The sequence below is a fragment of the Monodelphis domestica genome, chromosome 2 (genome assembly GCF_027887165.1).
Source record: "Monodelphis domestica isolate mMonDom1 chromosome 2, mMonDom1.pri, whole genome shotgun sequence".
Classification (NCBI taxonomy): Eukaryota; Metazoa; Chordata; class Mammalia; order Didelphimorphia; family Didelphidae; genus Monodelphis; species Monodelphis domestica.
Genome location: NC_077228.1, coordinates 276,416,708 through 276,444,097, shown reverse-complemented (window position 1 = coordinate 276,444,097; position 27,390 = coordinate 276,416,708). Strand labels below are relative to the sequence as shown.

At 41.9% G+C, this 27,390-nt stretch overlaps 1 protein-coding gene across 1 annotated transcript in view; it reads left to right on the top strand.

The window, feature by feature from the left end:
- MDGA1 (MAM domain containing glycosylphosphatidylinositol anchor 1) overlaps positions 1 to 27,390 on the top strand; it is a 95,568-nt gene that overhangs the window by 45,100 nt on the left and 23,078 nt on the right. The window contains exons 2-6 of the mRNA XM_056818157.1: positions 15,300 to 15,439; positions 22,924 to 23,098; positions 24,967 to 25,163; positions 25,866 to 25,998; positions 26,437 to 26,706. Coding sequence (XP_056674135.1) covers positions 15,300 to 15,439; positions 22,924 to 23,098; positions 24,967 to 25,163; positions 25,866 to 25,998; positions 26,437 to 26,706 — 915 coding nt within the window. The remainder of the gene's footprint in view (positions 1 to 15,299; positions 15,440 to 22,923; positions 23,099 to 24,966; positions 25,164 to 25,865; positions 25,999 to 26,436; positions 26,707 to 27,390) is intronic.

Sequence of the window (27,390 nt, the reverse complement as noted above, 5' to 3'; positions counted from 1 at the left end):
ACAGCTAGGAGGGCTGGTGGATAAAGAGCCAGGCTTAGAGATTCGAGATCTTGCGTTCAAATGTGGTCCCAGATACTTTATAGCTGTGTGACACTGTGCAAGTCATGTAATCCCAATGGCCTAGCCCTTACCATTCCTCTGCCCTGAACTTAGTATCAGTTCTAAGACAGAAGAGAAGGTGAGGGTTTAAAAAATAAAAGAATGTCCCCTCTTGACAGCAGGGACTTTGCTGTTGCCACTGTATCCCTAGTACTTAGCACAGTGCCTGGAACACAGCAAGCACTTAATGTGTCCTAACTGAGTGACTGACTTAAAAACTTCAGCTTCAGGGAAGGTGGGATCCCGTTTTAAGCATAGCATCACATCGGAGCTGCTATCGCACTCATTACCCGCTAGGGTCCTTTGGAGGGTTTCTGGTTCGTCCCCTTGCCTCCAGGCAAGCCTGTAGTTTTCTGGAGCTTACTTTATGTGGGGGCTCCATGCCAGGATGTCCTGGCAGCAGTGAGAAGCACAGCTGGATTTAGACATTTGGGCCAGAAAAGGGCTTATAATCAGTCTTGCTCTGGGAAGGGTGTTTTGATGGGGGCAGGAAGGCTGGCTCCTCTGATGAGGTCTAGGTCTAGGGCCCCTCTCTCAGTCTGAGTTCCTGGGCTCCCTCCAACTACAGGACCAGAGAGGTATTGGCTGGGTGCCCTTCGGCCAAATAGCCTCCCAGGTCCATGACTGGTGCTCACTGCACTGCTAATTAAAAGAGAAAAGCCCGTTAATATTTCAGCACCGTTAACTCAGTTAAATTATTAAGTGTCCATTTGCATTACATGCATAAAAGGATCAATAAACATCCTCGAACAGAGGAGCTGGGTAGGGCAGGGGGGCCAGAAATAGGAGAGGTGGTTTCTGAGAAAGGCCAATGAACATGGCTCAATGGAGCCGTCCAGCAAGTCTAAAGAGAGGGAACATTTACGGTGTGCCCAGTCCTGTATTAAATACTTGGGGTCAGGGAAGGAGGGAGGAAACAAAGAAATATGACAAGAGGATCTGAACATATGGTCTCTAGCCCACAGTGATTTCTCCCTTCTCGAAACTCCTAGAGCCCTCACTTCTCCTCTCAAGGCTCACCATATGCTGCCTCATATTGTTATTTCATCTTTTATGTACCTGTTCATGTCCTGTCTCCCCAGCTAGACTCCTCCCGGACAGGAGCAGTGGTTTTCTCTTCTCTCATCTCTTCAGCACCTAGGTCAGCACCCTGCTGCTGTGCAGATGTTTTAATGAGTGTTGATGAGGAGGAAGTCAATGGCTCCTGTCTTCAAGGATCTTATAGTCTAGTAGTCACACAGGCTTCCCCCAGGCTCTTTCAATTTGCTTGACCTGAGATTTCAATCAACTATGTAAATACAGCCAACTCTCCTTTATCCAGCTGGTGATCAATCTGCTCTAGATTATCCCCATCCCCCACAATCCTAGAACCAAAGTATTTCCTAGAACTCCCAGTTTCCTTCCAAGCTCAGCTCAAATGCTTCCTCCTACATAAGACCTTTCCCTGTCCACCTGCCCTGCCCCAGCTACTGGTACCTCCCCTCTAAATTACCTTCTTTTAAAATTTAAAATGATTAAAATACCCAGGTAACTCCCTCCCTCCTTCCTTTCCCCCATTAGAGAAGAAAACATTAGATAAACATTTATGTATATATAAGACTATGTCTTGCTCGTTTTTATCTGTTAATTCTTTTTATTTTGCATATATTATATATATATAAATTCATTAGCCAACTATCATTTGTTGAAGTCCTAATATGTGTCAGGCACTGTGCTTATCCCTGGGGATATAAAGAAAAACAAAAAATAAAAACAGTCCCTGCTCTTAAGGAGCTCACAGTCTAAGGGATAAGAAAATAACATGCAGACACCTGCATACAAATACAATATAAACTGGATAAACTAGGGGTAGTCTTAGAGGGAAGTCTAAGATTAAAGAAGACTGGGATAAGATTCTTTTTTTAAAATTCCATATTATTCATTTTTGTAAGTGAATAATCTTATAAAACCAAAACCCCAAATCATATATCCAAATAAACAAGGGATAATTCACACGTTTTCATCCACATTCCTACTCCAACAGTTCTTTCTCTGAAGATGGACAGCATTCTTTTTCACAAGTTCCTTAGAATTGTCCTGGATCATTGTATTGCTGTTAGTAGCAAAGTCTATCACATTTGATCATTCTGGGAAAAGTTTCTTGCAGGAGGTGAGATTTTAGCTGAGGCTTGAAAGGAGGCAGAAGCAGGGGCAGCTAGGTAACATTGTGGCCTGGAGGTGGGAGGATTGGTTTCAAATGTGACCTCAGACAATTCCTAGCTGTGTGACCCTGGGCAAGTCACTTAACCCCCAATGTTTAGCCCTTTTTGTTCTTCTACCTTAGAACTGATAACCTGTATTGATTCTAAGACATAAAGTAAGGGTTTAAAAAAAGAAGTCAGGAGCAGAGATGAGGAAAGAGAGCATTCCAGGAATGGGTATAGCCTGTCCTGACTGGAGTCAAGAACTAGAGTCTTATAAACATCTTGTACATTCTATTCACAACAATCCTACTAAACAGTCATCCTAAGCCTTAGCTTAACATCTTAACTGATAAGGAATTAGATAGTCATAGCTTAATCTCTCTCTTTTTTAAACACTTACCTTCCATCTTAGAATCCATACTGTATATTCATTCCAAGGCAGAAGAGTGGTAAGGGCCAAGCAATGGAGGTTAAGTGACTTACTCAGGCTCACACAGTTAGGAAGTGTCTAAGGTCAAATTTGAACCCAGGACCTCTGGTCTCTAGGTCTGGCTTTCTATCCACCAAGTCACCTAGCTTCCCCTAGCTTAACATATTTCTTGAGCTTCTGGTGCAGTGTTCTAATACACTAGGTGCCTAGTAAGTATTTGTTGATTGATTTAGCAGAGTAGCTAAGGAAATTTCCATCCAAAGACCTTACATTCTGCTCTGATGGCTTCCAAGAAAAGTAGAAAAGAATTGAAAATCAAGTCTGAAGTTCCTCTCCTCCTTTCCTCACTGTGTCTTCCTGCTACACTGCTGTCAAGTTACATTACAAGTTACATTAGTAGTCACTGTCTACTGTCTACTGTCTGTAGGGAAAAAGTCAAATGATAATGGGAAATAGAGTTGCTCCTTGACAGGCTGGTAGGTACCACGGACAGCTCAAACCTGGCCCTATTGTTCCCCATTCCTAGCCTTTGTAAATGGGCTGGCAGGAGGAGATCCAAACTAATGCCAACTAAGTGACAAAATCTTCCCAACTATCCAGTCATACTTCCCCTCAGTATACAGCAGCAGCATCCCTTTGGCATCTCCCTAATAAGCCCTCTTCCAACTCTAAAATTTGATGGATCCTATGATTCTCACATTCCATGATTGTATGATTCTATGAGTTCAGGTTCAGTTTGGGGGATCCCAGCAGCAATGTAGAATGCCATTTGTCATAAAACTGAAACTGTCGCTACTGGGTAGGATTTCTGGGAAGGCCCTGATAAACTAGGCATGTTCTTGCTGGGAGTTGTAGTTTCCTGCCTCGGCCCTCTGGCTTTAGGTTTTGCACTAAGCTTTTGATCCTTTAGGGGCTGGCCAGAGTGGACTGGCAAGAGAGAGATAGGGATAGGTTCACTGTCTGAAGCTTGGAAAGCATGGCTTTGGTACTCATCTCCCAAACTTGTCTATGTATGATAAGCTTTTTGCTTTTCTAATCAGCTTAGTACAGTGGAAAGAGTTCTGGGCTGGGAGTCAGGAGGCTTGGATTCTTTGGCTCACATCACTATTAACTCTTTGTGTGATCTGGGGCTTATCACTGCCTCTCTAGGAATCAGTCTCCTCATCTGTAAAATAGGGAAGAAGGATACATGATTGCTTACCTCAAGGAATTTTTATGAATCAAGAAAGAGTTTGTGCAAATGAAAGTTTTGAAAAACATGAAATCCTTTATTGATGTAAAGACTATTGTTATCTGTGGTTATCTAGAATTGAATGAACTGGACCTTTGGCCCCTCCCCCCCCAGACTAAGGAGATGAGGAGGGGAGAGGCAGAGAAAATAAATGTGTCCCTGGATAGAGTTGAGGTAGCTGGAGGTACAGTGGGTAAAGCAAAGGAAGATCTCAGTTCAAAACAGTCCTCAAAAGCTTATTAGCTGTGTGACTATGGGCAAATCACTTAACCTCCATGTACCTTAACTATAAAATGGGAATAATAACAGAACCTACCTTGGAAGGTCATCGTGAGGATCAAATAAGATAATCAAATGAGATAATATTTGTTTAAAAAGGTGTGGGGGTGCTGTAAGAAATGATGAATAGGATGGTTTCAGAAAGAGCTGGAAAAACCAACATCAACTGATGCAGAGTGAAATAATCAGAACCAGGAGAACAGTAACAGCAACATTGTGAAATGATCAACTGTGATAGACTCAGCTACTCTCAGCAATACAACAATCCAGAACAAAGGAGGCTCTCCAGCTCCAGAGAAAGAACTGTTGGAGTCAGATTGCAGATGGAAGCATATGACTTATCACTTGTTTATTTGGGTACATGTTTTAGGGTTTTGGTTTTATGGAAACATATTTTGCATGATAATACATGTATAACTCAGAATGAATTGTTTGCCAGTTTTGGAAGAGGGGAGGGAAGGAGGAATAGACACAATTTAGAATATCACTTTAGAAAACTTTCATGGAATATTTATTACATGTGATTAGTAAAATTAAATATATTTATAGTAAAATTAAAATAAAAAGTTAGGGGTTGTCAAGTAGGTAGCACAATGAATAGAACGGGAGGCCCATAATCAGGAGGACTTGGATTCAAATTGAGTCTCAGACACTTCCTAGCTTTGTGACTCTAAGCAAGTCACTTAAACCCAACTCCCTGGTCCTTGCCATTCTTCTGTCATAGAACTGATACTAAAACAGAAGGTAATAATGAAAAAAAGTTCTTTATATACCTAGAGGTCCTATATAGATGTGTTCCCTTCCCTTAATCCTTGGATCCACATAAGGAACTTCCAGATATGGAAACTTCCTCGATGGATATAGATCAGCAATTCTTCTGGTACTGCATAGTCTTAGCATATGCTTGAGGCAGTGATGTTAAGTATCTTACATCTGGTCACACAAGTACTATGGGGCAGAATATGGATTCACGTCTTTAGATTCCAAGGTCAATGCTCTATTTATCACATTAGACTCCCCTTCACCTACATTTCTATAATGTATTCCTTTTTTTTTAAACCCTTGCCTTAGTATGAATTCTAAGATAAAATACCGGCAAGGGCTAGGCAATTGAGCTCAGTGCCTTGTTCAAGGTCTCACAGCTAAGAAGTGTGGCTAACTTTGAACCCAAGACTTCAAGCCTAGCTCTCTATCCACGGAGTCACCTAGCTTCCCTTCTGGTGTTTTTTATAATGTACTACCTTACCCTGGGTGAGAAGGTACTCTATATACAGTTGTGAATTGTGGGTAGAGCTGTTGTTTAGAGTACATCTTGCATGTCCTGGATCCACTACTGGTGACTGTCTCTCTGCCTCCAAATGAGCCCCAAATCTTGGCTGCCCAGATGCCTCCATCCTCTACCCTTACTCAGATCTATTCCTCCTTGCTGTCCTCCCTCCAGGCTGTTGTTGCTACTGCTGCTGCTGATTTGTCTGCCCTCCAGACTCCTTTAGCAATGACCCATTGTTTGATACTGGACTTCAGGGCAACCTGACAGAATTTCTTTGACCCTTCCTGCCAGGCATGACAAGCACTTAAAAGCTTTTTGCTGGAGGCTGAGATCATGACCCACAGCATTGTAGAGCACTTGTTCTTGACAAAACACTCTCCATCTAGTCTATGATTTCACTGTCACTGTGATCCCCTTGGGCCTTCAGATTAGGCAGGGATGATTCTCTTTTACAGATAGGGAAGTCAAGGCCTACAATGAGTCACTGGTTAGTTCTGGAGATGTCTAGAAGCTAAATCTATGACTCCCAGACAAGGGCAAAAATGTACATTTCCAATGGATAATTTGTCACTGAGATTTTAGACATAGAAGAGGGTTTTAGAAGGCATCTAGTCTAACTCTTCCATTTTACAGATGAGGAGACTGAGACCTAGGGATGTTGTATGACTTTTCTAGGGTCACACAGGTGACAGAGGTGGTAATTGAACTCAGGTCTCTGATCCCAAATCCCTTGTTCTTTTTACCATACTGCAAGTTAGTATTTATATGGTGGTTGAAGATTTTGCAAAGCAGGCTATACATAGCTTCTCATTTGATCCTTACAATCCTGTGAGGTAGGCACTATAATTGTCCCCGTTTTCAGATAAGGAAACTGAGTATTAGAGCAATTAAGTAACTTGCCCAGCCTCACACAATTAGTAAGTGTCTGAGGCAGGATTCTGACACTGATCTTTCTGAGTCAATCGCAGATTTCTATGCACTGTGGCACCAAGCCAAATCAAATGAAAGAATGCATATGCTAGCATCTCTATGCACATAAGGAGGTATTACTTGTTATTGTCATTGATTATTATAGCTAGTATCATTCTATCTCAGAGGTTCACTAGGTGGTAAAGAGTGTTTGTGCCTGAGCTGGGCGGAGAGATATCTTCCTAGAGCATATTAAGAGTCAGGAGGGTGGAGGCAGTTAGGTGGCTGAGTGGACTGAAATCTGGGACCAGAGACTTGGATCTTGGGTTCAAATATGACCTCAGACATTTCCTAGCTGTGTGACCCTTGACAAGTCACCTAACCCCCATTGCCTCACCCTTGATACTCTTCTGCCTTGGAACCAATACACAGAACTGATTCTAAGATGGGAGGTAAGGTTTAAAAAAAGAGGAGGGCAACCAAGGGGGAGGTGAGAAATATTGTAGGTTTTAGATGTAGAGCAAATTGTTTTAAAAGCAAGGGTTTTGAGGCAGGATGATGAAGATGTTGCTGGGACTTTGACAATCATATTTTCAGTGCAATGGGGAGATCCTCATTATTTTCATAGAATTATCATTCTTGTGGGAGTTGGGCTTGGATTGACTACCCTGACTGCAGGGTCTATGAACTCAGGGACTATGTCATATATCCCCCTCCTTTCTGGAGTGGGGTGCGAATAAAGAAAGGAAAGTTCCTATCCAGGGAGTTTTAAGGTTTCCCTGGTGTGATGAAGGAAACATTTCTTTCCTTCATGATGCTCCCATTCTGACACAGAGAGACACAGTCTCTGCCATTAAGAAGTCCTTGATCTAATTGGATAGATATATCCTCTGCCCCTAAGGTGGTTCTTTGTCTGCTTGGGAGACATAATTCCTGCTTTCCGAAAGTCTTTAGTGTAAAGAGAGAGACAAATCCTCTGACCTCAAGGGGACACAAAAGAAGTAAAAGATTTGCTATAATTCCTGCCTACAAAGAGTTTACAATCTATGGAATATTATGGTGGTACAAAAAATAATAAATATGAAGTATATAAGAATCTCAGTGAAGTGATGCAGAGTGAAATTGGTAGAATCAGAACTCTATACATATTGGTCACAGCTGTTCTTTCTTGTGTTTCTCTCTCTCTCTCTCTCTCTCTCTCTCTCTCTCTCTCTCTTTCTCCATATACATATCTGAGATACCATTTATTTTTATTTTTAATATAACAATATGAGTTGTGACATAATATAATACATATGATTTGTTATAAATATGTAACAAATAATAAATATGTGTATTCAAGAAAAACAAATTCTCATATTAGCTATATCCCAAAATCTAGGTTTCATTCTTTCTCCCCCTTCCCTCCTACCCTTCCCTTTCCCCCCAAAAGACATGTACTATGACATAAGTTATATATATTATCATGTAATACATATTTCTCTGTTTGTCATGTTGCAAAACAAGACACATATTGCTTACACTAGAGAAAAATTCATGGAGGAAATAAAGTGAAGAATGGTATGTTTCAATCTGCATTCTGCCTCCAAAGGTACAGCTATATTTTTTAAAAGAAGAAAGAAGGAATAAAAAAGAGAGGGGGGAAGAGAGAGGGAGGGAGGAAGGGAGGAAGGGAGACAGGGAGGGAAAGGGGAAAAAAGGGAGGAGGGAGGGGAAAAACCAGAAGGAAACAAAAATTGTATTTGCTTTCTTGTTTACTTATTTGAAGAGGCTTGACTAGGGCAGGGTAAATGGGACTTTGCCCTAGGGTACTTAATTTAGAGTGTGCTGACAGCACTTTCAGTCTTTCAACACCTTAGTTAGCAAAAATAATTAGTTAAAACAGGAAGATGCCAGATGGCAGGTTGGAATAAGTGCCCTCTTCACTCTGTATGCCCCCTCCCTCTCTACTTCCCTCCTCACTGCAGTCACCCTAACTGCAAGCAGGTGTCCTGAGGTCATACTGGAGACTAGAACAAGACTGATTTGAACAGGAAGTTAGATGCTTCCTTCATATCAAAATTACTCATAAGGGGAAAACAATGTTTTCTTTGAGATGACTGCACAGAAATCAGAGATAACATTTAAATCTAACCAGAGGTAATAAAGGTGTCAATATGGGACGGTAGAAAGAACCCTGACTTTAAAGTCAGAGGACTTCAATTCAAAACTAACTTCTGTCACTTACTACCTATGTGACCTTGGACAAGTCTCAAGTCAAGTCTCAGTTTTCTCAACTGTAAAAGGAGGAATTCATACTAGATGGCTTCTGAGGTTGCTTCCAGTTTTAGAACTATGATGTTATAAGGTTCAGATGAGAGGACTGGGCATGTTTATCCTGCAAAAGAAACATCACAGGAGAGAGAGAAAAGACAGCTGATTTTAACTAGCATTGACTAGCTCTCATATAGAAGGGGGGATTAGACTTGTTTTGCTTTGGCCCTGGAGGTTGAACTAGTAGCAATGGGTGGAAGTTTCAGTGAAGCAGAAGTTGATTCAATAGATGAATCTTCCTTACTATAAGGAACCAGCTTCTTCAGGATATTGCAATATGTGTTTCAGAAGAGACAGAATGCTAGACCTGGAGACAAGTTCTTTGAGGATACACACTTACTATCTCCCCCATCAGAATGAGAGTTTCAGCATCACAGAATCAGCCTCAGAGGTCATCTGCTCCAATACAAAGCTGAATGGAAACCCCCTATATATTATCTGCAAGTGGCCATCCGGCCTCCAAATGAAGACCCTCTATACTTCTTCTATCACCACCTCCAAGGGGGGAACATGCTAATAATCACTAGTGTTTATATAGCACTTTAAGGTTTATGAAATGCTTTATATATTATCTCATTTTGTCTTTAAAACAAAAATCCTTGTGAAGATGCTACTTTTATCCTTCTTTGACAAATGAGGAAACTGAGGCAGCGAACAATTAAGGGACGTGGCCAAAGTCACACAATCTGAGGCTGGATTTGAACTTACCAGTTATATGACTGGTCAAGTCCATTGGTCTCTCTATATCTCATTTTTCTTATTTATAAAATAGAAGGATTGGACTTGATAGTTTCTAAGATCTCCTATATTTAAATCTGTGATCCCTTCATCCTATGACACCATGAAATGGTACCCATCCAGTTCTTTTCCCATTTTGGACCAACTGCTCAGAGGCAGCAAGGTGACTCAGTAGATAGAATCAGGCCTAGAAATGAGAAGTGCTGGGTTCAAATCTGTCCTCAGATACTTCCCATATGTGACCCTGGGCAAGTCACTTAACTCAATTGCCTAGCTCTCACCAATCTTCTGCATTGGAACCAATACTTAGTATCAATTCTAAGACCAAAGGCAAGGATTTTTTTAAAAAAGGTACATTGCTTAGATAAAATCAATTTTGTATTAAACATCCTCACATTGCATACAACCCTGTTTATACTAGGCACTGTGTGTTGCTTAGTTCAGATAGGGTTAAAGATTAAGGAAGAGAACAAAGTCTGCCATCAGCAACCCTCAGTCAGAGGGGGAATAGTTCCCACTCTTAGAGATCTCTCACTCTGATGGAGAGAAACATAGTTCCTACCATTCCAGGCATCATCATATCACACTCCCTAAGTGAATATTCCTAAAGTTTTGTGTGAGGCTCTATTCCTTTCTTCTTCTGTACTCTGTCTCAATAACCTCTATCACTCCTGTGAGCATTCCATCTCTGTTCAGATATCTCTTCAGTCCCACATCACCATTTGTCTATTGGACATGGCCCAGAGACACTTCAGAGTCAAGACACATAAAACTGGACCCATTTCCCTCCATCCTCTAACTCTTCACTTTTCCAAATTTCACTGTTTCAATGGAAGATCTCATCATTTTCATCATTTTCCAGGTTCATAATGTTGACATTGTGACAATTAAAAATTCTGAAAGACTAGCTTCTGGGTAAGTATCAATTTATAGATTAGGCTAGAATTAACCAATTAATTAATTGGTCATTGATCTCTCTGGGTGATCAAAGACCCCGCAGTCTCCTCAAGCAGGTCCATGAATACAATTTGGGGGCTCATTATTCAGCCCCTTCCTCCAACATCCCAAGGCATCTCTAATTAGTAAACAGTCATCAAAACTCTCAACCCCTTTATCCCTTGAGTGGACAGTCACATAGCAATAACTCCTAGTTTAAACCAATTCTTATTTCCTGAGTAAGATGATCTTCATGATCTCTCCTTCTTAATTACCAGGCTTGGGTGAGTAAGAACATTCCTTAGTGTTCCTTAGAACAAAGAAATGTGTACAAAAGTCAAAGAACTGATTGGAGCCTCTAATTCAAAACTGAGATGTGGAAATAATTCAGTATATATTAAAAATAAATCCTCAGCATTATCCTCAACTCCTCCTTCTTGTTCACTCCACATATCCAATTAGTTGCCAAATCTTGCCATTTCTACCTTTACAACATCTCTAGCATCCAACTGCTTTTCTCCACTCAGACAGCTACCACTGTAGTTCAGGCCCTTATCTCTTCACTCTTAGATCATTTCAACAGTCTCTTAATTGGCCTCCCTGCCTCAAATCTTTCCCCATTACAGTTCATCCCCACATGGCTGCCACTATATAAGTCCTCAACTCAAGTGGCTTCCTGTTGCCTCTTGGATAAAATAAAAAACCCTTCTTGTTATCCTTTAAAACACTCCATAACCTGGAGCCCACCTATGTGTCCAGCCTCATTGGAGGCCCTCTCTCTCTCACACTCAAGAAGCCATCCATTTCTGATCCCTTAAGTCAGTTAAGAATCAACAAACTTAAAAAAAATCTTCCCTTAGAAGAAGAGAAGGTAGGTTATGATGGAAAGAGACAGGGGACATTACAAGATGTAAAATGACTAATTTTGACTTTATTCAATTTTAAAATTTTTTGTAGAAACAAAACCAATGTAATCAAGATTAGAAAGGAGACAACAAACTGAGGGAAATTTTTATAATAGATTTATCTAATAAAGGTCTCATTTCTCTAATATATAGAGAACTGAGTCAAATTTATACGAATACAAGCCATTCCCCAATTGACAAATGATCAAAGGATATAAACAAGTAGTTTTCAGATAAAGAAATCAAAATTATCAATAATCATATGAAAAAATGTTAAAAATCACGCTTGAATAGAGAAATGCAAATTAAAACAACTCTGAAGTACCACCCCACACCCAGATTAGCCAATATAACAGAAAAGGAAAGTGATAAATGTTGAAGGGGATGTGGCAAAATTGGGACACTAAAATTTTATTGGTAGAATTGTCTGTATCCCAAAGAGATTTTAAAAAGGGGGTGGGGTGGGGAAGACCTATTTGTAAAAATATCTATAGCAGCATTTTTTTTGGTGGCAAAGAACTGGAAATTGAGGAGATGTCCAGCCATTGGGGAATGGCTGAACAAATTGTGTTATATGATGGTGATAAAATACTATTGTGCTATGAGAATTGATGAGCAGGATGATTTCAGAAAAAGTTGGAAAGATCTGCAGGAACTGATGCAGAGTGAAATAAGCAGAACCAAGAGAACATTGTACACAGTAACAGCAATATTGTACGATGATCTACTGTAATAAACTCAGATGCTCTCAGAAATACAGTAATCCAGGACAATTCTGAGGGTCCTAAGACAAAGAAAGGTATCCACCTCCAGAGAAAGAACTATTGGAGTCAGAATGCAGATCAAAGCATACACTTTAAGTTTTTATTTGGGGATCTTGGTTTCATATGAGTATCCTCTTACAAAGATGAGCAATATGGAAATATATTTTGCATCATAAAAATGTATAACCCAGAACATATTGCTTACCATCTCTGGGAGGTGGGGAGGAAAGGGAGGGAGGGAGACAATTTGGATCTTATAACCAGAAAACATAGGTGGAAAATTGTTATTGCATATAATTGAGAAAACAAAATATCTTTTAAAAAAATACATCAAAAACAGAAAAAACCCAAACCCTTACTTTCTGTCTTAGATTCAATACTAAGCACCAGTTCCAAGACAGAAGAGTAGTAAAGATGGGCAATTGGGAGTAAGTGACTTGCATCTGAGGTCAGATTATTTGAACCCAGGTCATCCTGACTCCAGGTTTAGACATCTATCCACTGTGCTACCTAGCTGCCCCTACTCTGGTATCTTTGCCAAGAAAACCTGAGTTGTACAAGACTAAGCAACAATATGTTGTATCATATTTTTATTTTGTTGAACATTTTTTCAATTACATAAAAAACTTTCTCGTCTTAGAATCCATACAAAGTATCAATTCCAAGGCAAAAGAGCAATAAGGGCTTGGCAATGGAGGTTAAGTGATTTGGCCAAGATCATACAGAGACAATATAAAATAGTTAGGAATGTATGTACCAAGAAAAACACAGGAATTATATGAACATAACTACAAAACACTACATACAATTAAAACTAGATCTAAATAACTGGAAAAACAGTTGCTCATGGGTAGGATGAGCTAACATAATAAAAATGACAATCCTACCCAAACAAATTTACTTATTTAGTGCCATATCTATCAAACTACCAAAAAATTTTTTTTACTGAATTAGAAAAAATTATAACCAAATTCATCTGAAAGAACAAAAAGATCAAGAATATCAAGGGAAATAATGTAAACAGATGTGGAGTAGGGCCTAGCAGTATCATATTTAAAATTTTTTTATTTAATTAGATGATTTAGAATAATTTTCCATGGTTACAAGACTCTTGTTCCTTCCCTTCCCTCTCCCTACTCCCTCCCATAGTTGATGCGCAATTCCACTGGGTTTAACATGTGCCATTGATCAAGAACCATTTCCTTATTATTAATATTTGCACTAGGGTGATCTTTTAGAGTCTACTTTCCCAGTCATAGCCCCACTGACTCATGTGATCAAGCAGCTGTTTTTCTTCTATGTTTCTGCTCCCACAGTTTTTCCTCTGGATATGGATAGTGTTCTTTCTCATAGATCCCTCCAAGTTGTTCAGGATCACTGCATTGCCACTAATGGAGAAGTCCATTACATTCGATTGTACCACAGTGTATCAGAGTCTGTGTACCATGTTCTCCTGGTTCTGCTCCTCTCACTCTGCATCAATTTCTGGAGGTCTTTCCAGTCTCCATGATTCCTCCACTTTGTTATTCCTTTTAGCACAATAGTATTCCATCACCAACATATACCACAATTTGCTCAGCCATTCCCCATTTGATGGGCATCCCCTCGTTTTCCAGTTTTTTGCCACCACAAACTGTGAGGCTATGAATATTCTTAGTACCAGATCTTAAACTTTACTATAAAGCAGCAGTCATCAAAACAATATGGTTCTGGCTAAGAGACAAGAGGGAGGATCAGTATCACACAAATAGGAAGTCTCCGAAGCCATATTTGAACCCAAGACCTCCCACCTCCAGTTCTGACTCTCCATCCACTGAGCAACCTAGCTGCCTCTCAACAAAACATTCTGTTAAGCGTTTGTTATCTATTAAGCACTGTGGCAAACACTGAGCATACAAATTTTTTAAAAGTACTTGGCCTGAAAGATCTATCCAGGGTAAAAGGAAGGCAATCTGAGAGGGTGAGCCATTAGCAGCTAGAGGTATTGAGAAAGGCCTCTTAACTTTGATTTCAGAATTTTTTAAAATATATTTTATTTGATCATTTCCAAGCATTATTCGTTAAAGACATAGATCATTTTCTTTTCCTCCCCCCCATCCCCCCATAGCCGACGCGTAAATCCACTGGGCATTACATGTTTTCTTGATTTGAACCCATTGCTTTGTTGATAATATTTGCATTAGAGTGTTCATTTAGAGTCTCTCCTCTGTCATGTCCCCTCAACCGCTGTATTCAGAATTTTTTTTGGCCTCTGTGATCCTTTATTGGCAATATATTACATAGAGATTCATAATAATCATGATTAAGAATTAGCAATGCATTTAATTCTTTTTTCAAGCATTGACATTTTTCAAAATATTATTTATTTTAATAGTTCATCATGGTTCATAACCACTTAGAATTCAATCCTCAATCTCAGAATTTTAAAAAAAGCCAGAGAAACTAAGAGGGCAGAGCATTCCAAACATGGGTGACAGCCAGTACAAAGGCACAAAGATGGGAGATAATGTATGAGATATTGTGTATGATAAATGGCAAGTGGATCAGTAAATCTGGAGAGTAAGGCATGTAGATGGAACTAAAGTATAAAATGCTAGGAAGGTAGGAAAGGTAAAGGTTATAAAGAGTTTTAAATGCTGAAGAGAATGTATATTTGACTGGCAGCTAGGTGGGGCAGTGGATAGAGTGCAAAGACCAGAGTCAGGAGGACTCATCTTTTCGAGTTCAAATCCTTTCTCAGATCCATACTAACTGTGTGACTCTGGGTCAGTCATTTAACACTATTTACCTCAGTTTCCTCATCTGGAAAGTGAACTAGAGAAGGAAAGATCAAACCACTCCAGTATTTTTGCCAAGAAAACTCCAAATGGAATCAGGAAGAGTCAAATGCAACTGAAAAGATTGAACACCACCACTACTGATTATATATTTGATTCTAGGAAGCTACTGAAGTTCTAGATCTAAATAATTGGAAAGTTTTCACAGATAATCATTATTCAACATTGCTGTTACTGTGTACAATGTAGAAGAGGTTTTTTAAAAATATCCTTTTTTTCTTGTGACTCTGGACCCTGGGAGAGTTTGAGGAGAGAGTCCCATGATTCCAGCCATACCACTATTGCTTATGTGCCACCCCGTGTCTTGGATTTGTTCCTGAACACCCCCTTCTTCCTTTACCTGCTCATGAATCCCCCTCTGTCGTCCTCCTTTTCTCTAATATTCCCTTCCTTCTTTTTTCTCAGCTCCAGCTCAGGCTCAGATTGTTCATGCAGGCCAAGCGTGTGTAGTGAAAGAAGACAACATCAGTGAACGTGTCTACACTATCCGTGAGGGAGATACCCTGGTTTTGCAGTGCCTTGTCACTGGGCACCCCCGACCCCAGGTAATGCCTCCTTCTTTACTGTGCACTGGATCAGAAGCCTCTGCTCACTCGTGTTCCTATGTCTCACCCTCATTCCAATTAGTTCTTTGATCAGGGTTGTTTTAAGGTTTAAAGAAGAAAATTTATGTAAAGTGTTTTATAAACTGTAAAGCATCCTGTTGATGTCAGGTATTATGAATGATGTCATCCACACCCTTACTACTTGTAGTCTTTTCTCAGACTTAATTTCACCATCTCTGTTTTTCATAGAGTTAGAAAAAGATTGATTTATATAACTGGAAAAGAAGGGGACAGCTAGGTGGCTCAGTAGATTAAAAACCAAGCCAAGAGATGGGAGGTCCTTCAGATATGACCTCAGCTATGACCCTGGGCAAGTCACTTAACCCTCACTGCCTAAGCCTAACCACTAACCACTCTTCTGCCTTGGAATGCTATCAATTCTTCTTTTTTTCTTTTTAAATTTTATAATATTTTATTTGATCATTTCCATGCATTATTCAATAAAGACAAAGATAATTTTCTTTTCCTCCCCCTCCACCCCCCCATAGCCAACGCATGATTCCACTGCATATCACATGTGTTCTTGATTCGAACCCATTGCCATGTTGTTGATATTTGCATTAGAGTGTTCGTTTAGAGTCTCTCCTCTGTCATGTCCCCTCAACCGCTGTAGTCAGGCAGTTGCTTTTCCTCGGTGTTTTGTGGGGTTTTCCTTAATGGACTTCCCTGACCAGCAGGGTCCCACAAGGGAAGGGGCTCACCTTTGTGATGGGACCGGAGGAGAGGTAGGAACCGAGAACCAGGGTGGAAATGAAAGACACGGACAAGTCAGTGGTTGGATAGGGCAGGCAACCCCTATGATACTCCCTTTGATAGGAGAGTATGAGTACAAAGGAACACGAGGTGGAGGAGGAGATTAAGGTAGGAAATGTAGACCGAGATAGTTACAGCCTCGGGAAGGAGAAGGTCAAGAGGAGAGCGAGACATAGTCATTGAGGAGCCCAGTGGAGCTCCATGGAAGGGGAGAAAAGCCAAGAGCCAAGAGGAAATTCATGGGTTTGCCTCTGAATTTAATCCTGTCCTGCTTGGGCGGTACTCCCAAGCACGTAGTACCCATATCACAACGTATAGACACTTAAGATTGGGTGGCAAGGTAGAGGGAACACCTTTGGGCGTGTAGATTGCAAACTGCACTTTCCCAGGGAATTGAGTCCGAGCATGTTAATGAGTTTGTCTTAGCCAAGGGTCGCATGGCCAGTTCAAGGTTACATTCACAAGCCTCATTGGTATCACCTTATGCTTGGAGACACAGTAGCCATACAGTCATTTATATTTCATAGATGTGAATATGCTTGGGATGCTACATGTTTCTACTCCCACAGTTTGTCCTCTGCTTATGAATAGTGTTTTTTCTCCTAGATCCCTGCAGATTGTTCAGGGACATTGCATCGCCACTAATGGAGAAGTCCATTACATTCGATTATACCACAGTGTATCAGTCTCTGTGTACAATGTTCTCTTGGTTCTGCTCCTCTTACTCTGCATCACTTCCTGGAGGTCGTTCCAGTTCACATGGAATTCCTCCACTTTATTATTCCTTTTTGCACAATAGTATTCCATCACCAACATATACCACAATTTGCTCAGCCATTCCCCAATTGATGGGCATCCCCTTGTTTTCCAATTTTTGGCCACCACAAAGAGCGCAGCTATGAATATTCTTGTACAAGTCTTTTTCTCCATTATCTCTTTGGGGTACAGACCCAGCAGTGCTATGGATGGATCAAAGGGCAGACAGTCTTTTATCGCCCTTTGGGCATAGTTCCAAATTGCCCTCCAGAATGGTTGGATCAGTTCACAACTCCACCAGCAATGAATTAATGTCCCTACTTTGCCACATCCCCTCCAGCGGAATGCTATCAATTCTAAGACAGAAAGTAAGAGTTTTTTATTTTTAATTTTAAAATTATTTTTACATTCCTGTTTGATTTTGATCTTTGATTTTTAAAGCATTTTATTTAATTAGTTAATTTAGAATATTTTTCCATGGTTTGAAGACTCATGTTCTCTCCATCCCCTCCCCCAAAGCCCCCTCCCATAGCTGACATGCAATTCCACTGGGTTTTACATGTGTCATTGATCAAGATCCATTTCCATATTATTAGTGTTGGTACCAGGGTGATTGTTTAGAGTCTATATCCCCAATCATATCCCCATTGACTCACGTGATCAAGCAATTGTTTTTCTTCTTTGTTTCTGCTCCCACAGTTCTTCCTCAGGATGTGGATAGCATTCTTTCTCAGAAGTCCCTCAGAATTGTCCTGGATCATTGCATTGCTGCTGGTAGAGAAGTCCATTACATTCTATTGTAGCACAATGTATCAGTCTCTGTGTACAATGTTCTCCTGGTTCTGCTTCTTTCGCTCTGCATCACTTCCTGGAGGTTGTTCCAGTCTCCATGGAATTCCTCCACTTTATTATTCCTTTTAGCACAATAGTATTCCATCACCAACATATACCACAGTTTGTTCAGCCATTCCCCAATTGAGGGGCATCCCCTCATTTTCCAATTTTTGGCCACCACAAAGAGCATAGCTATGAATATTCTTGTATAAGTCTTTTTCCTTATTATCTCTTTGGTGTATAAACCCAGAAGTGCTATGGCTGGATCAAAGGGCAGATAGTCTTTAAGTGCCCTTTAGCATAGTTCCAAAATGCCTTCCAGAATGGTTGGATCAATTCACAACTCCACCAGCAGTGCATTAATGTCCCAATTTAGCCACATCCTCTCCAAAATTTATTACTTTCCTTTGCTGTCATGTTAGCGAATCTGATAGGCATGAGGTGGTGCCTATGAGTTCATATTTGTAAAGCACTCTGCAAACCTTAAAACATTATATAATTATAGCTATGGTATCATTTTTTTGTTTCTTCTCTTTAAAAATTTTTTATTTTTTAATTCTGCACTTAAGCACCAAAAAAGAATATTTTCATACATGTGGCAGAACACAAAGAGCATTCTTAAAAAAAAAATAAAACCAGAGCCAGGCCTAGAGCCTGGAGGTCCTAGGTTAAAATCTGGCCTCAGACACTTCCCAGCTGTGTGACCCTGGGCAAGTCACTTGACCCCCATTGCCTAGCCCTTACCACTCTTCTGCCTTGGAGCCAATACACAGTATTGACTCCCAAGACAGAAGGTAAGGGTTTTAAAAAAAAAATAAAACCTTACCTTCTAAGGCAGAAGAGTGGTGAGGGATAGGCAGTGGGGATTAAATGGCTTGCCCAGGGTTACACAGCTAGGAAGTGTCTAAGGCCACATTTGATCCCAGGACCTCAAAGAACATTCTTTATGGCTGGATCAAAGGACAGACAGTCTTTTAGTGCCCTTTATGCATAGTTCCAAATCGCCATCCAGAATGGTTGGATCAATTTACAACACCACCAGCAATGTATTAGTGTCCCAATTTTGCCACATCCCCTCCAGCATTCATTACTGAAAGTAAGAGTTTTTAAAAACAGAGTACGTAGTAGTGTCTAAGGTGTGAGAAGACTGACTGGCAAGGCAGGCGGGGCCTAGAATAGGAAGGACTTGAATGCTACACATTGGCTACACATAAAAAGCTGAGATAGTCCCTGCTCTCAAAGAGCTCACATTCTCCACAACAGAGAGAATGCTTGCCTTGGCATTAGAAAGACTAGGTATGTTTGTGGAAATGTGTGTATCTATTCATTCATGTTAGTATGTGTTGTTATATGTGTCCTGACCTCAGTATTTCTTTCATCCAACATCCTGTCCATCAATTTAGGACTAATCCTTCCTTTTTTCTCTTGGTTTCATTCTTTCCACTCTAATGTAATAATTTTTTTCTTAATGTGTCCAATTTCTCCACTGTTCACTTCCATGATCAGATTTGGAAAGGAGATCATAGTATTGGACAGGCTACATTTTCCACATGCCTAATCTGTAACCATATAATTTTAAACAGAAGATTTCATTTTTTCTCCACCTGGCTTATTTCCAATCCCAGTGCCCCTCATCCCCTATGGCCTGGGTTATCGAAATGATATCCTAGCCTCCAGTCTAATCCTTCTAATTCAGTCTAATTCCTTCTAATCTTTCTTCCAAATACCTTAATCTCCCATATTAATCTTTCCAAAATACCACTTTGATCATATCATTCTCTTTTCAAAAATTTTCTGTGGTTCCTCATTGCTAACTCTAGAGGTCTCCAAAATGGGGGCTCCTTCTCCAAAGGTCAATGGCATGCTTCTAAAGGAATATATGATCAACCAATCACTGGGTGAAAAGATGGGTTACATCCCATCTTCCCTATGATAATCATTTGCAAGACTTATCTTCCATTTCCTTCATTCATCAAATCATGACTCAGTTCCTTCTCAAAATTGACCTCTGAGGCTGTGCAAAACCCCATCTTTTCCCTTTCTGAACTAGGAACCAGATTTGACCGACATCACCAGTTACAAAGGTACTGGTGAGAAAATTTCCCACTTTTAGGGTACCTGCACCCTGCTCCCCAGATCACCTGTGGGTGCTACAGGCATCCCTAAAGTCAGGTTCTATGTCCTGAGGCAGTGGATGTGAGTGGAAATCATTTTATTTTGGTGGGAAAAGTCAGTCACACAGGCTATTGCAGGTATGTATTTATGGTTATAACATTATTCATGGAGCTCATTACATTATCTTGCTCCCCTAAGCTCACCCTTCTTTTGAACACCTCTCTTTTTTCCTGTGGCACAACATGTTACTGGTCATCCAGGTTAGCAAACTCTGTGTCATCCTCAGTGTCTCACTCATAGCACAGGAGTAATCCATCATCAAATCTGATCATTTCTACCAACACATCTTGCAATCTGTCCTTTTTTCTTAACTCATCCAGCCACCAGCTAGCTCATCGTGTTCTTCTCACCTCTGAACTAGATTTTCCAACAGTTTCTTTATTGGTTTCTCTCTCTCAAATCTCTCCATACTCCAATTTCCTCACAGAAGCCAGTGATATTCCTAAAGCCCAGTCTGAGGGTGTATGTGTGTGTGTGTGTGTGTGTGTGTGTGTGTGTGATCTCCACATTTAGAATGTATATTCTGTGAGGGCAGAAATTGACTTAGTTTCTCAAAGCCAAAGTACTAGTACTGTGCCTTGAACATACTTACTAACCCATGAATCCGTTTAAATGATTTGATTGGATGCGAGTCTATATGTATCAATCAATCAGTCCAGAAGTATTTAAGTGTCTACTATGTGTCAGGCTCTATGCTAGGTGCTAGGATACAGAAATTTTTAAAAGTTGAAACTTTGTACTGACAAGGACCTTGCATTCTAAGGGGGAAACAAGTATAATTATAAATATATTAAGAAAACATATAGGGGCAGGCAGGTAGTGGATAGAGCACCAGGTCTGGAGTCAGGAGGACTTAGGTTCAAATTTAGCCTGACACATTTCCTAGCTGTGTGACCTTGGGCAAGTCAATTAACCCTCTTTGTCTATCCCTTACTGCTCTTCTCTCTTAGAAATTATATTAAACTAAAATCAGAAGGGAAGCAACAAATTGGGAAACAATCTTCATAAAAACCTCTGACAAAGGTTTAATTACTCAAATTTACAAAGAGCTAAATCAATTGTACAAAACATCAAGCCATTCTCCAATTGATAAATGGGCAAGGGACATAACAGGCAGTTTTCAGCCAGAGAAATCAAAACTATTAATAGGCACATGAGAAAGGCTCTACATCTCTGATAATCAGAGAGATGCAAATCAAAGCAACTCTGAGGTATCACCTCACACCTAGCAGATTGGCTAACATGACAGCAATGGAAAGTAATGAATGCTGGAGGGGATGTGGCAAAGTGGGGACACTAATTCATTGCTGGTGGAGTTGTGAACTGATCCAACCATTCTGGAGGGCAATTTGGAACTATGCCCAAAGGGCGACAAAAGAATGTCTACCCTTTGATCCAGCCATAGCACTGCTGGGTTTGTACCCCAAAGAGATAATAAGAAAAAAGACATGTACAAAAATATTCATAGCTACGCTCTTTGTGGTGGCCAAAAATTGGAAAATGAGGGGATGCCCTTCGATTGGGGAATGGCTGAGCAAATTGTGGTATATGTTGGTGATGGAATACTATTGTGCTAAAAAGAATAACAAAGTGGAGGAATTCCATGGAGACTGGAATAACCTCCAGGAAGTGATGCAGAGCGAAAGGAGCAGAACCAGGAAATCATTATACACAGAGACTGACACACTGTGGTACAATCGAAGGTAATGGACTTCTCCATTAGGGACAATGCAATGTCCCTGAACAATCTGCAGGGATCTAAAAAACACTATCTACAAGCAGAGGATAAACTATGGGAGTAAAAACACCAATGAAAAGCAACTGCTTGACTACAGGGGTGGAGGGGATATGACTGAGGAGAGACTCTAAAATGAACACTCTAATGCAAATACCAACAACATGGAAATGGGTTTGAATCAAGAACACATGTGATACCCAGTGGAATCGCGCGTCGGCTATGGGAGAGGTGGAGGGGAGGGAAGAAAAGAAAATGATCTTTGTTTCCAATGAATAATGTTTGGAAATGACCAAATAAAATAATGTTTTTTAAAAAAAGAAATGATATTAAGATAGAAGGTAAGAATTTTTTTTAAAAAAACAAAACACAGATAAATATAAGGTAGTTAGTGATGGAGAACTAAGAGTAAAGGGGATTGGGAAAGATTTCATATGTCTTTATATTTATATTTCTTTATATGTCTAAAATTTCATCTCAGAGGATCAAAATTCAGGGATGGCAGCTTGGAGGTGGGAATGAGGTTGGTCTCAATTTCTCTGGGGTGCAATTAGTGCCCCTTCCTAGACAGGAGTGACCATAGCATAGTGTTGTTGTTTTGTTAGTCATTGTAGTTGTATCCGACTCTTCATGGCCCCATTTGGAGTTTTCTTGGCAAAGATACTGGAGTGGTTCATGATTTCTTTCTCCTGCTCATTTTATAGATAAGAAAACTGAGGCAAGCAGAGTTAAGTGATTTGGCCAGGGTGACACAACTAGTAAGTATCTGAGACCAGATTTGGACTCATGAAGATTAGTATTCTTGACTCCAAGCTCAGTGCTCTTAGTCTAGCACATGGCAATGGGTTAATAAACCCATGTTGACTCATACAGGTAATTTTTTTCATTGGTCTGTGTACCTAGGCACTTACCACTGATGAGTCCTTGGACAAGTCTGAATTTCAGTTTAATAATCTGTAAAATTTAGGAGTTTGGGTTAGGTCATCTCTGAAGTTTCTTCCAATTCAAAATTTGTGATCCTCTGAATATGTGTGTGTGTGTCACTGTCTATGTGTGTAAACAGAATGAAAGGTATAGTTGGGATGGGTAGTGCTCTTGGATGACCACATCAGAGCTTTCTACAGCCTGACCTTCATCCTGAATCTGATCCCATCCCTCTCCTCTCCTTCAGGTTCGGTGGACCAAGACAGCTGGGAGTGCCTCAGACAAGTTCCAGGAGACATCGGTGTTTAATGAGACACTTAGAATTGAGCGAATTGCTCGAACCCAGGGTGGCCGCTACTACTGTAAAGCTGAGAATGGGGTTGGGGTCCCTGCGATCAAGTCCATCCGCGTAGATGTGCAGTGTAAGTCTGGGAGGCAGATGCCTGCCCCCCCACTCGCCCTCTCCCAGCTCCACTGGCCACCCTCATCCCAGGTCCTCTGCAGCAGCCTCCACCCCCCCCCCCCACTGCTAAGGGGACAAGATAGGTAGCTCCCTTGGGGTCCCTAAGTGCTCATTGGTGCTTTGGAGGTAATTGCCACACAGACAAAAGAAGGTGAAGTATAGGGAGAGGAAGGAAGGAAGGAAGGAAGGAAGGAAGGAAGGAAGGAAGGAAGGAAGGAAGGAAGGAAGGAAGGAAGGAAGGAAAGAAAGAAACAAAGAAACAAAGAAACAAAGAAAGAAAGAAACAAACAAAGAAACAAAGAAAGAAAGGAAGGAAGGAAGGAAGGAAGGGAGGGAGGGAGGAAGGAAGGAAAGAAGGAAGGGAGGGAGGGAGGGAGAGAAAGAAAAAAGAGAGAGAAAGAAAGAAAGAAGCAAAGGAGGGAGGGAGGATGGAAAGAGTTTACAAAAGGGTCATGCAATTATAGAAGTCTCCTCCTCTCTGTCCTCCACTCTGCACTCCCCACCCTTGCCAAGTCTTGAGCTTGCTATTACTGCCAGGTGTCAGCCCTCCACAGGTTGTTCTATCCATTCACAGCCATGCCCACAGGGTCCTGCTTGCCAGTACCTGTCTTTTGTGTCTGTTTACACCTTCCTAGCCCTGCGCTTCAGAGAAGAAGGCAGCTCAGGCTGAAAGGGATGAGTTGACGAGTTTTCTTCTCTGAGGTTTAGGGCCCTTTCAGAGATGGGATCTAGAGCACAAGTCACAGGATGGAGCCTGCACATATTCCCATTGCCTCTCTCTATGCCAGCCCCTGGGGTGGGGGGTATGGACCAGGAGAGAACCTTGTAGTTTCTGGCATCTGCTAAGGCCCTGAGGTTGAGGGGGCCCCATTTGTTGCTGGTGGAACTGGAGCAGGGCTTGGCCAAAGCAACTGGGGACTCACAAAGACCCACACCTACTCTGCTCATGGACTTGGTAACTGCCCCTCCTTAAGATGGGGTGGGTTGTGGGGGGGGCTGTGGCATTGAGAAGTGCCATATTGGGATGTAGATTTTTGAATTATTGTTCAGTACCTTGGGTAGGGATGGTTAGATGATAAATAGAGAAAGGCTGGGAAAGGAACTGAATGGCAGGCCTGTCCAGAATCCTGGGAGCATCTTAAGAATTCATCAGATCCAGACCCTTACCTTCAATTCATTTAAATTCAGCATTGTTGGGAGCAGCTGGGTAGCTCAGTGGATTGAGAGCCAGGCCTAGAGATGAGAGGTTCTGGGTTCAAATTTGGATCAAACACTTCCTAGCTGTGTGACCCTGGGCAAGTCACTTCGCCCCCATTGCTTAGCCCTTTTTGTTCTTCTACCTTGGAACCAATTCACAGTATTGATTCCAAGATGGAAGGTAAGGTTTTTAAAAAATTCAATATTGTTTAATCACCTTTTTGATACTATGTGTCAAAAGTTATAGTAGGAAGTAGTATAGTAGGGAGGGGAGACCATAGATGAAAAATGATTCACTCCCTGCCCTAAAGGAGGTTACAGACTAATTGGATGGATACAACATATATACAAATAAATATGATTCACGATAGAGGAAGGGGTAAAGAAGAGATCCAGAATACGATGAGGAAATTTAACAGGGAAGAGATTTCAGCTCAAGGGCAGGGCAGCTCAGAGGGAGATGGGGAGTTGGTCTTAGTTCTCCTGGGTTGCAATAAGTGCCACTTCCCTGACAGGAGTGACCAGTGAAGTTAGCTCAGCCCTTCTCCCTTGGGGGGCCGGTAACTGGTACTTAAGCTCACCCCCAGAGTCTCCTGACATGACAGCCCCTCGGGGGTCCTGCTCTTCCAGACTTGGATGAACCAGTCTTGACAGTGCATCAAACAGTGAGTGATGTTCGGGGTAGCTTCTACCAGGAAAAGACAGTGTTTCTTCGATGCACCGTCAACTCCAACCCCCCAGCCCGATTCATCTGGAAGAGGGGCTCCAGCACCTTGTCCCACAGCCAGGACGATGGGGTTGACATCTACGAACCTCTCTACACTCAGGTTAGCAGGGATAGCCAGCTCCCCATGCCCACCATTTACATGCAGCTCTCTCTAGGATGAGGCACTATATAGAGACAAAGGTGAGGAAGAAAGATGATGATAACAGTCATAACATGGGGATGGGGGAAGGCTGCCTTGTTTTGCCTTTGGATGGGGGTCCAGTATGGATGGGGCAGAGGAACAGCAGTGACTTTAAGTTTTTTAGACCTCCCAGAAATTCTGAGTATGGTCTGGTTTTTAGATTGTTTAGTGATGGATGTGGGGGCAAGGATGGAGGCTAGAGGTGGAAGGGTGGGATGGCAGACAGACAGAAAAATCCAGACCTACTTTTGCTTCTGATGATGTTAAAAAATTAAGGGATTGGCAGGGGACTGGTGTGTCCATCTATTTATTCTACAGAGGGAGAGTGTGCTCCAGGGAAGCCTCAGAGCCAAGGAATGGCTCCAGGGGTGGAGGGTTGGTGGGGTGAGAGCTCTGGTTTGGGGAAAAGGAGGAAATCCTAAAAGGGATGGTGAGTGTGGCATTTTACCCTGGGCTAAGGCCCCTTGAGGATGACTGGTGGCTAGAAGTTATGGAAGGTAGGGATCCAGATCAGAGACCAGTAAAAGCCCCTAGCTTGTTTGCCCAGTCCAGTCTGTCCCAGTCCCCTCAGTGGACACCAGTGGATGCTGTCACTACCTCGTATCCATGATCTTTCCCCAGGGGGAGACCAAGGTTCTAAAGCTGAAGAATCTGAGGCCCCAGGACTATGCCAGCTACACCTGCCAGGTGTCTGTTCGGAATGTGTGTGGCATTCCTGACAAGGCCATCACCTTCCGCCTCACCAATACCACAGGTAGGACATTAAGGTGTGACATGATTCTCCAGTCCAAAAAACAAGTCCAGTATTCCCAGAGGAACTGCCCAACTGAACTTGCACCTACCTTACCACAGTTCTTTCCCTGTGTCCCCCCAGTGCCTTTTCTGTAATTCCCCCTTCTTCTACCATCCTTTGGTGTACTTTAGGCTCTTCTCCTCCCCCTAGATATCCTCTAATCCCTTCCCCTCTTGCCTAGATTTCTCAGATCCAGCCCTGTCTCCTTCTCAAGGTGTTCCCTAATTCCTTCCCCTCTTCCTCAGTGCCTCCCTGACCTCTTTCCTCCTCCCAGGTATCCTCTAACCTTCTTCTCTCTCTTCCAGCATCTCTCGGGCCTCCTCTCCTCTCCACCTCCCTCCTCCCCCTTCCCAAATCCCCATAACCATTCTATTGCCTTCTTCCTCCTGCCTTTTCCAGCACCTCCTGCCCTGAAGCTGTCAGTGAATGAGACATTGGTGGTGAACCCTGGGGAAAATGTGACAGTGCACTGCTTCCTGACTGGGGGTGATCCCCAGCCCCAGGTGCTGTGGTCCCATGGTCCAGGTCCTTTGCCCCTAGGCAGCAGGGCCCAAGGAGGCACCCTCACCATCCCATCTGTTCAAGCTCAGGACTCCGGCTACTACAATTGCACAGCCATTAATAACGTGGGCAACCCGGCTAAGAAGACTGTCAACCTGCTAGTTCGATGTAAGTGACCGCTTCCACCGGGGTGGGCACAGGAGAACCCAGCTGGGGTCCTGGGGAGGAAAACCAGAGGAAGAATCTGGTGGGAAGATGGACAGTCCCTACTCTCAGGGGATGGGGCTCCCAGTCTGAGGGGGACACACAGTCATCCTCAGGGAGCTCCCAGTCTGATGGGGACTCACAGTCTAATAGGCTTACACAGTCCTTGTCCCCAGGAAGCTCTGGGGTGATTATAGACTCAATCTCTGTCATTTGGAGCTTTCAATGCAGTGATCCTTTGAACAGAGAACCAACAAGTCAGAGCTTGGGAATCACATCCTAAGCTAAGAAGCCCCCTCAGCTTCTTGGTCTAACTAGCTCTGCTCCCATCTAAGTGGTCTTCATATGGCCAGCCACCATGCTCCCTGCCTCTCATGTTCTCTCCCTGACTTTGTCTCTACCCTCTTCGTTCCTTCTTTAAAATTGGCTCCTCTCCCATGCTGCTTAACCTCCTGTCAATAGCACATGTCTATTAAATATCAACAAATGCCATTTCCCTCCACCTTCCCTGTAGTAATCTACTTGCAATTTGGGTAGTTATTGGTTGAATTGATTCCTAACCTCCCTTCCACCAGCAAGTCACTAGTGCTCCTACTTCCCCAATTACCATACCCAGACTCTTCCTCTACCAATGCAGGTCAGTACCTT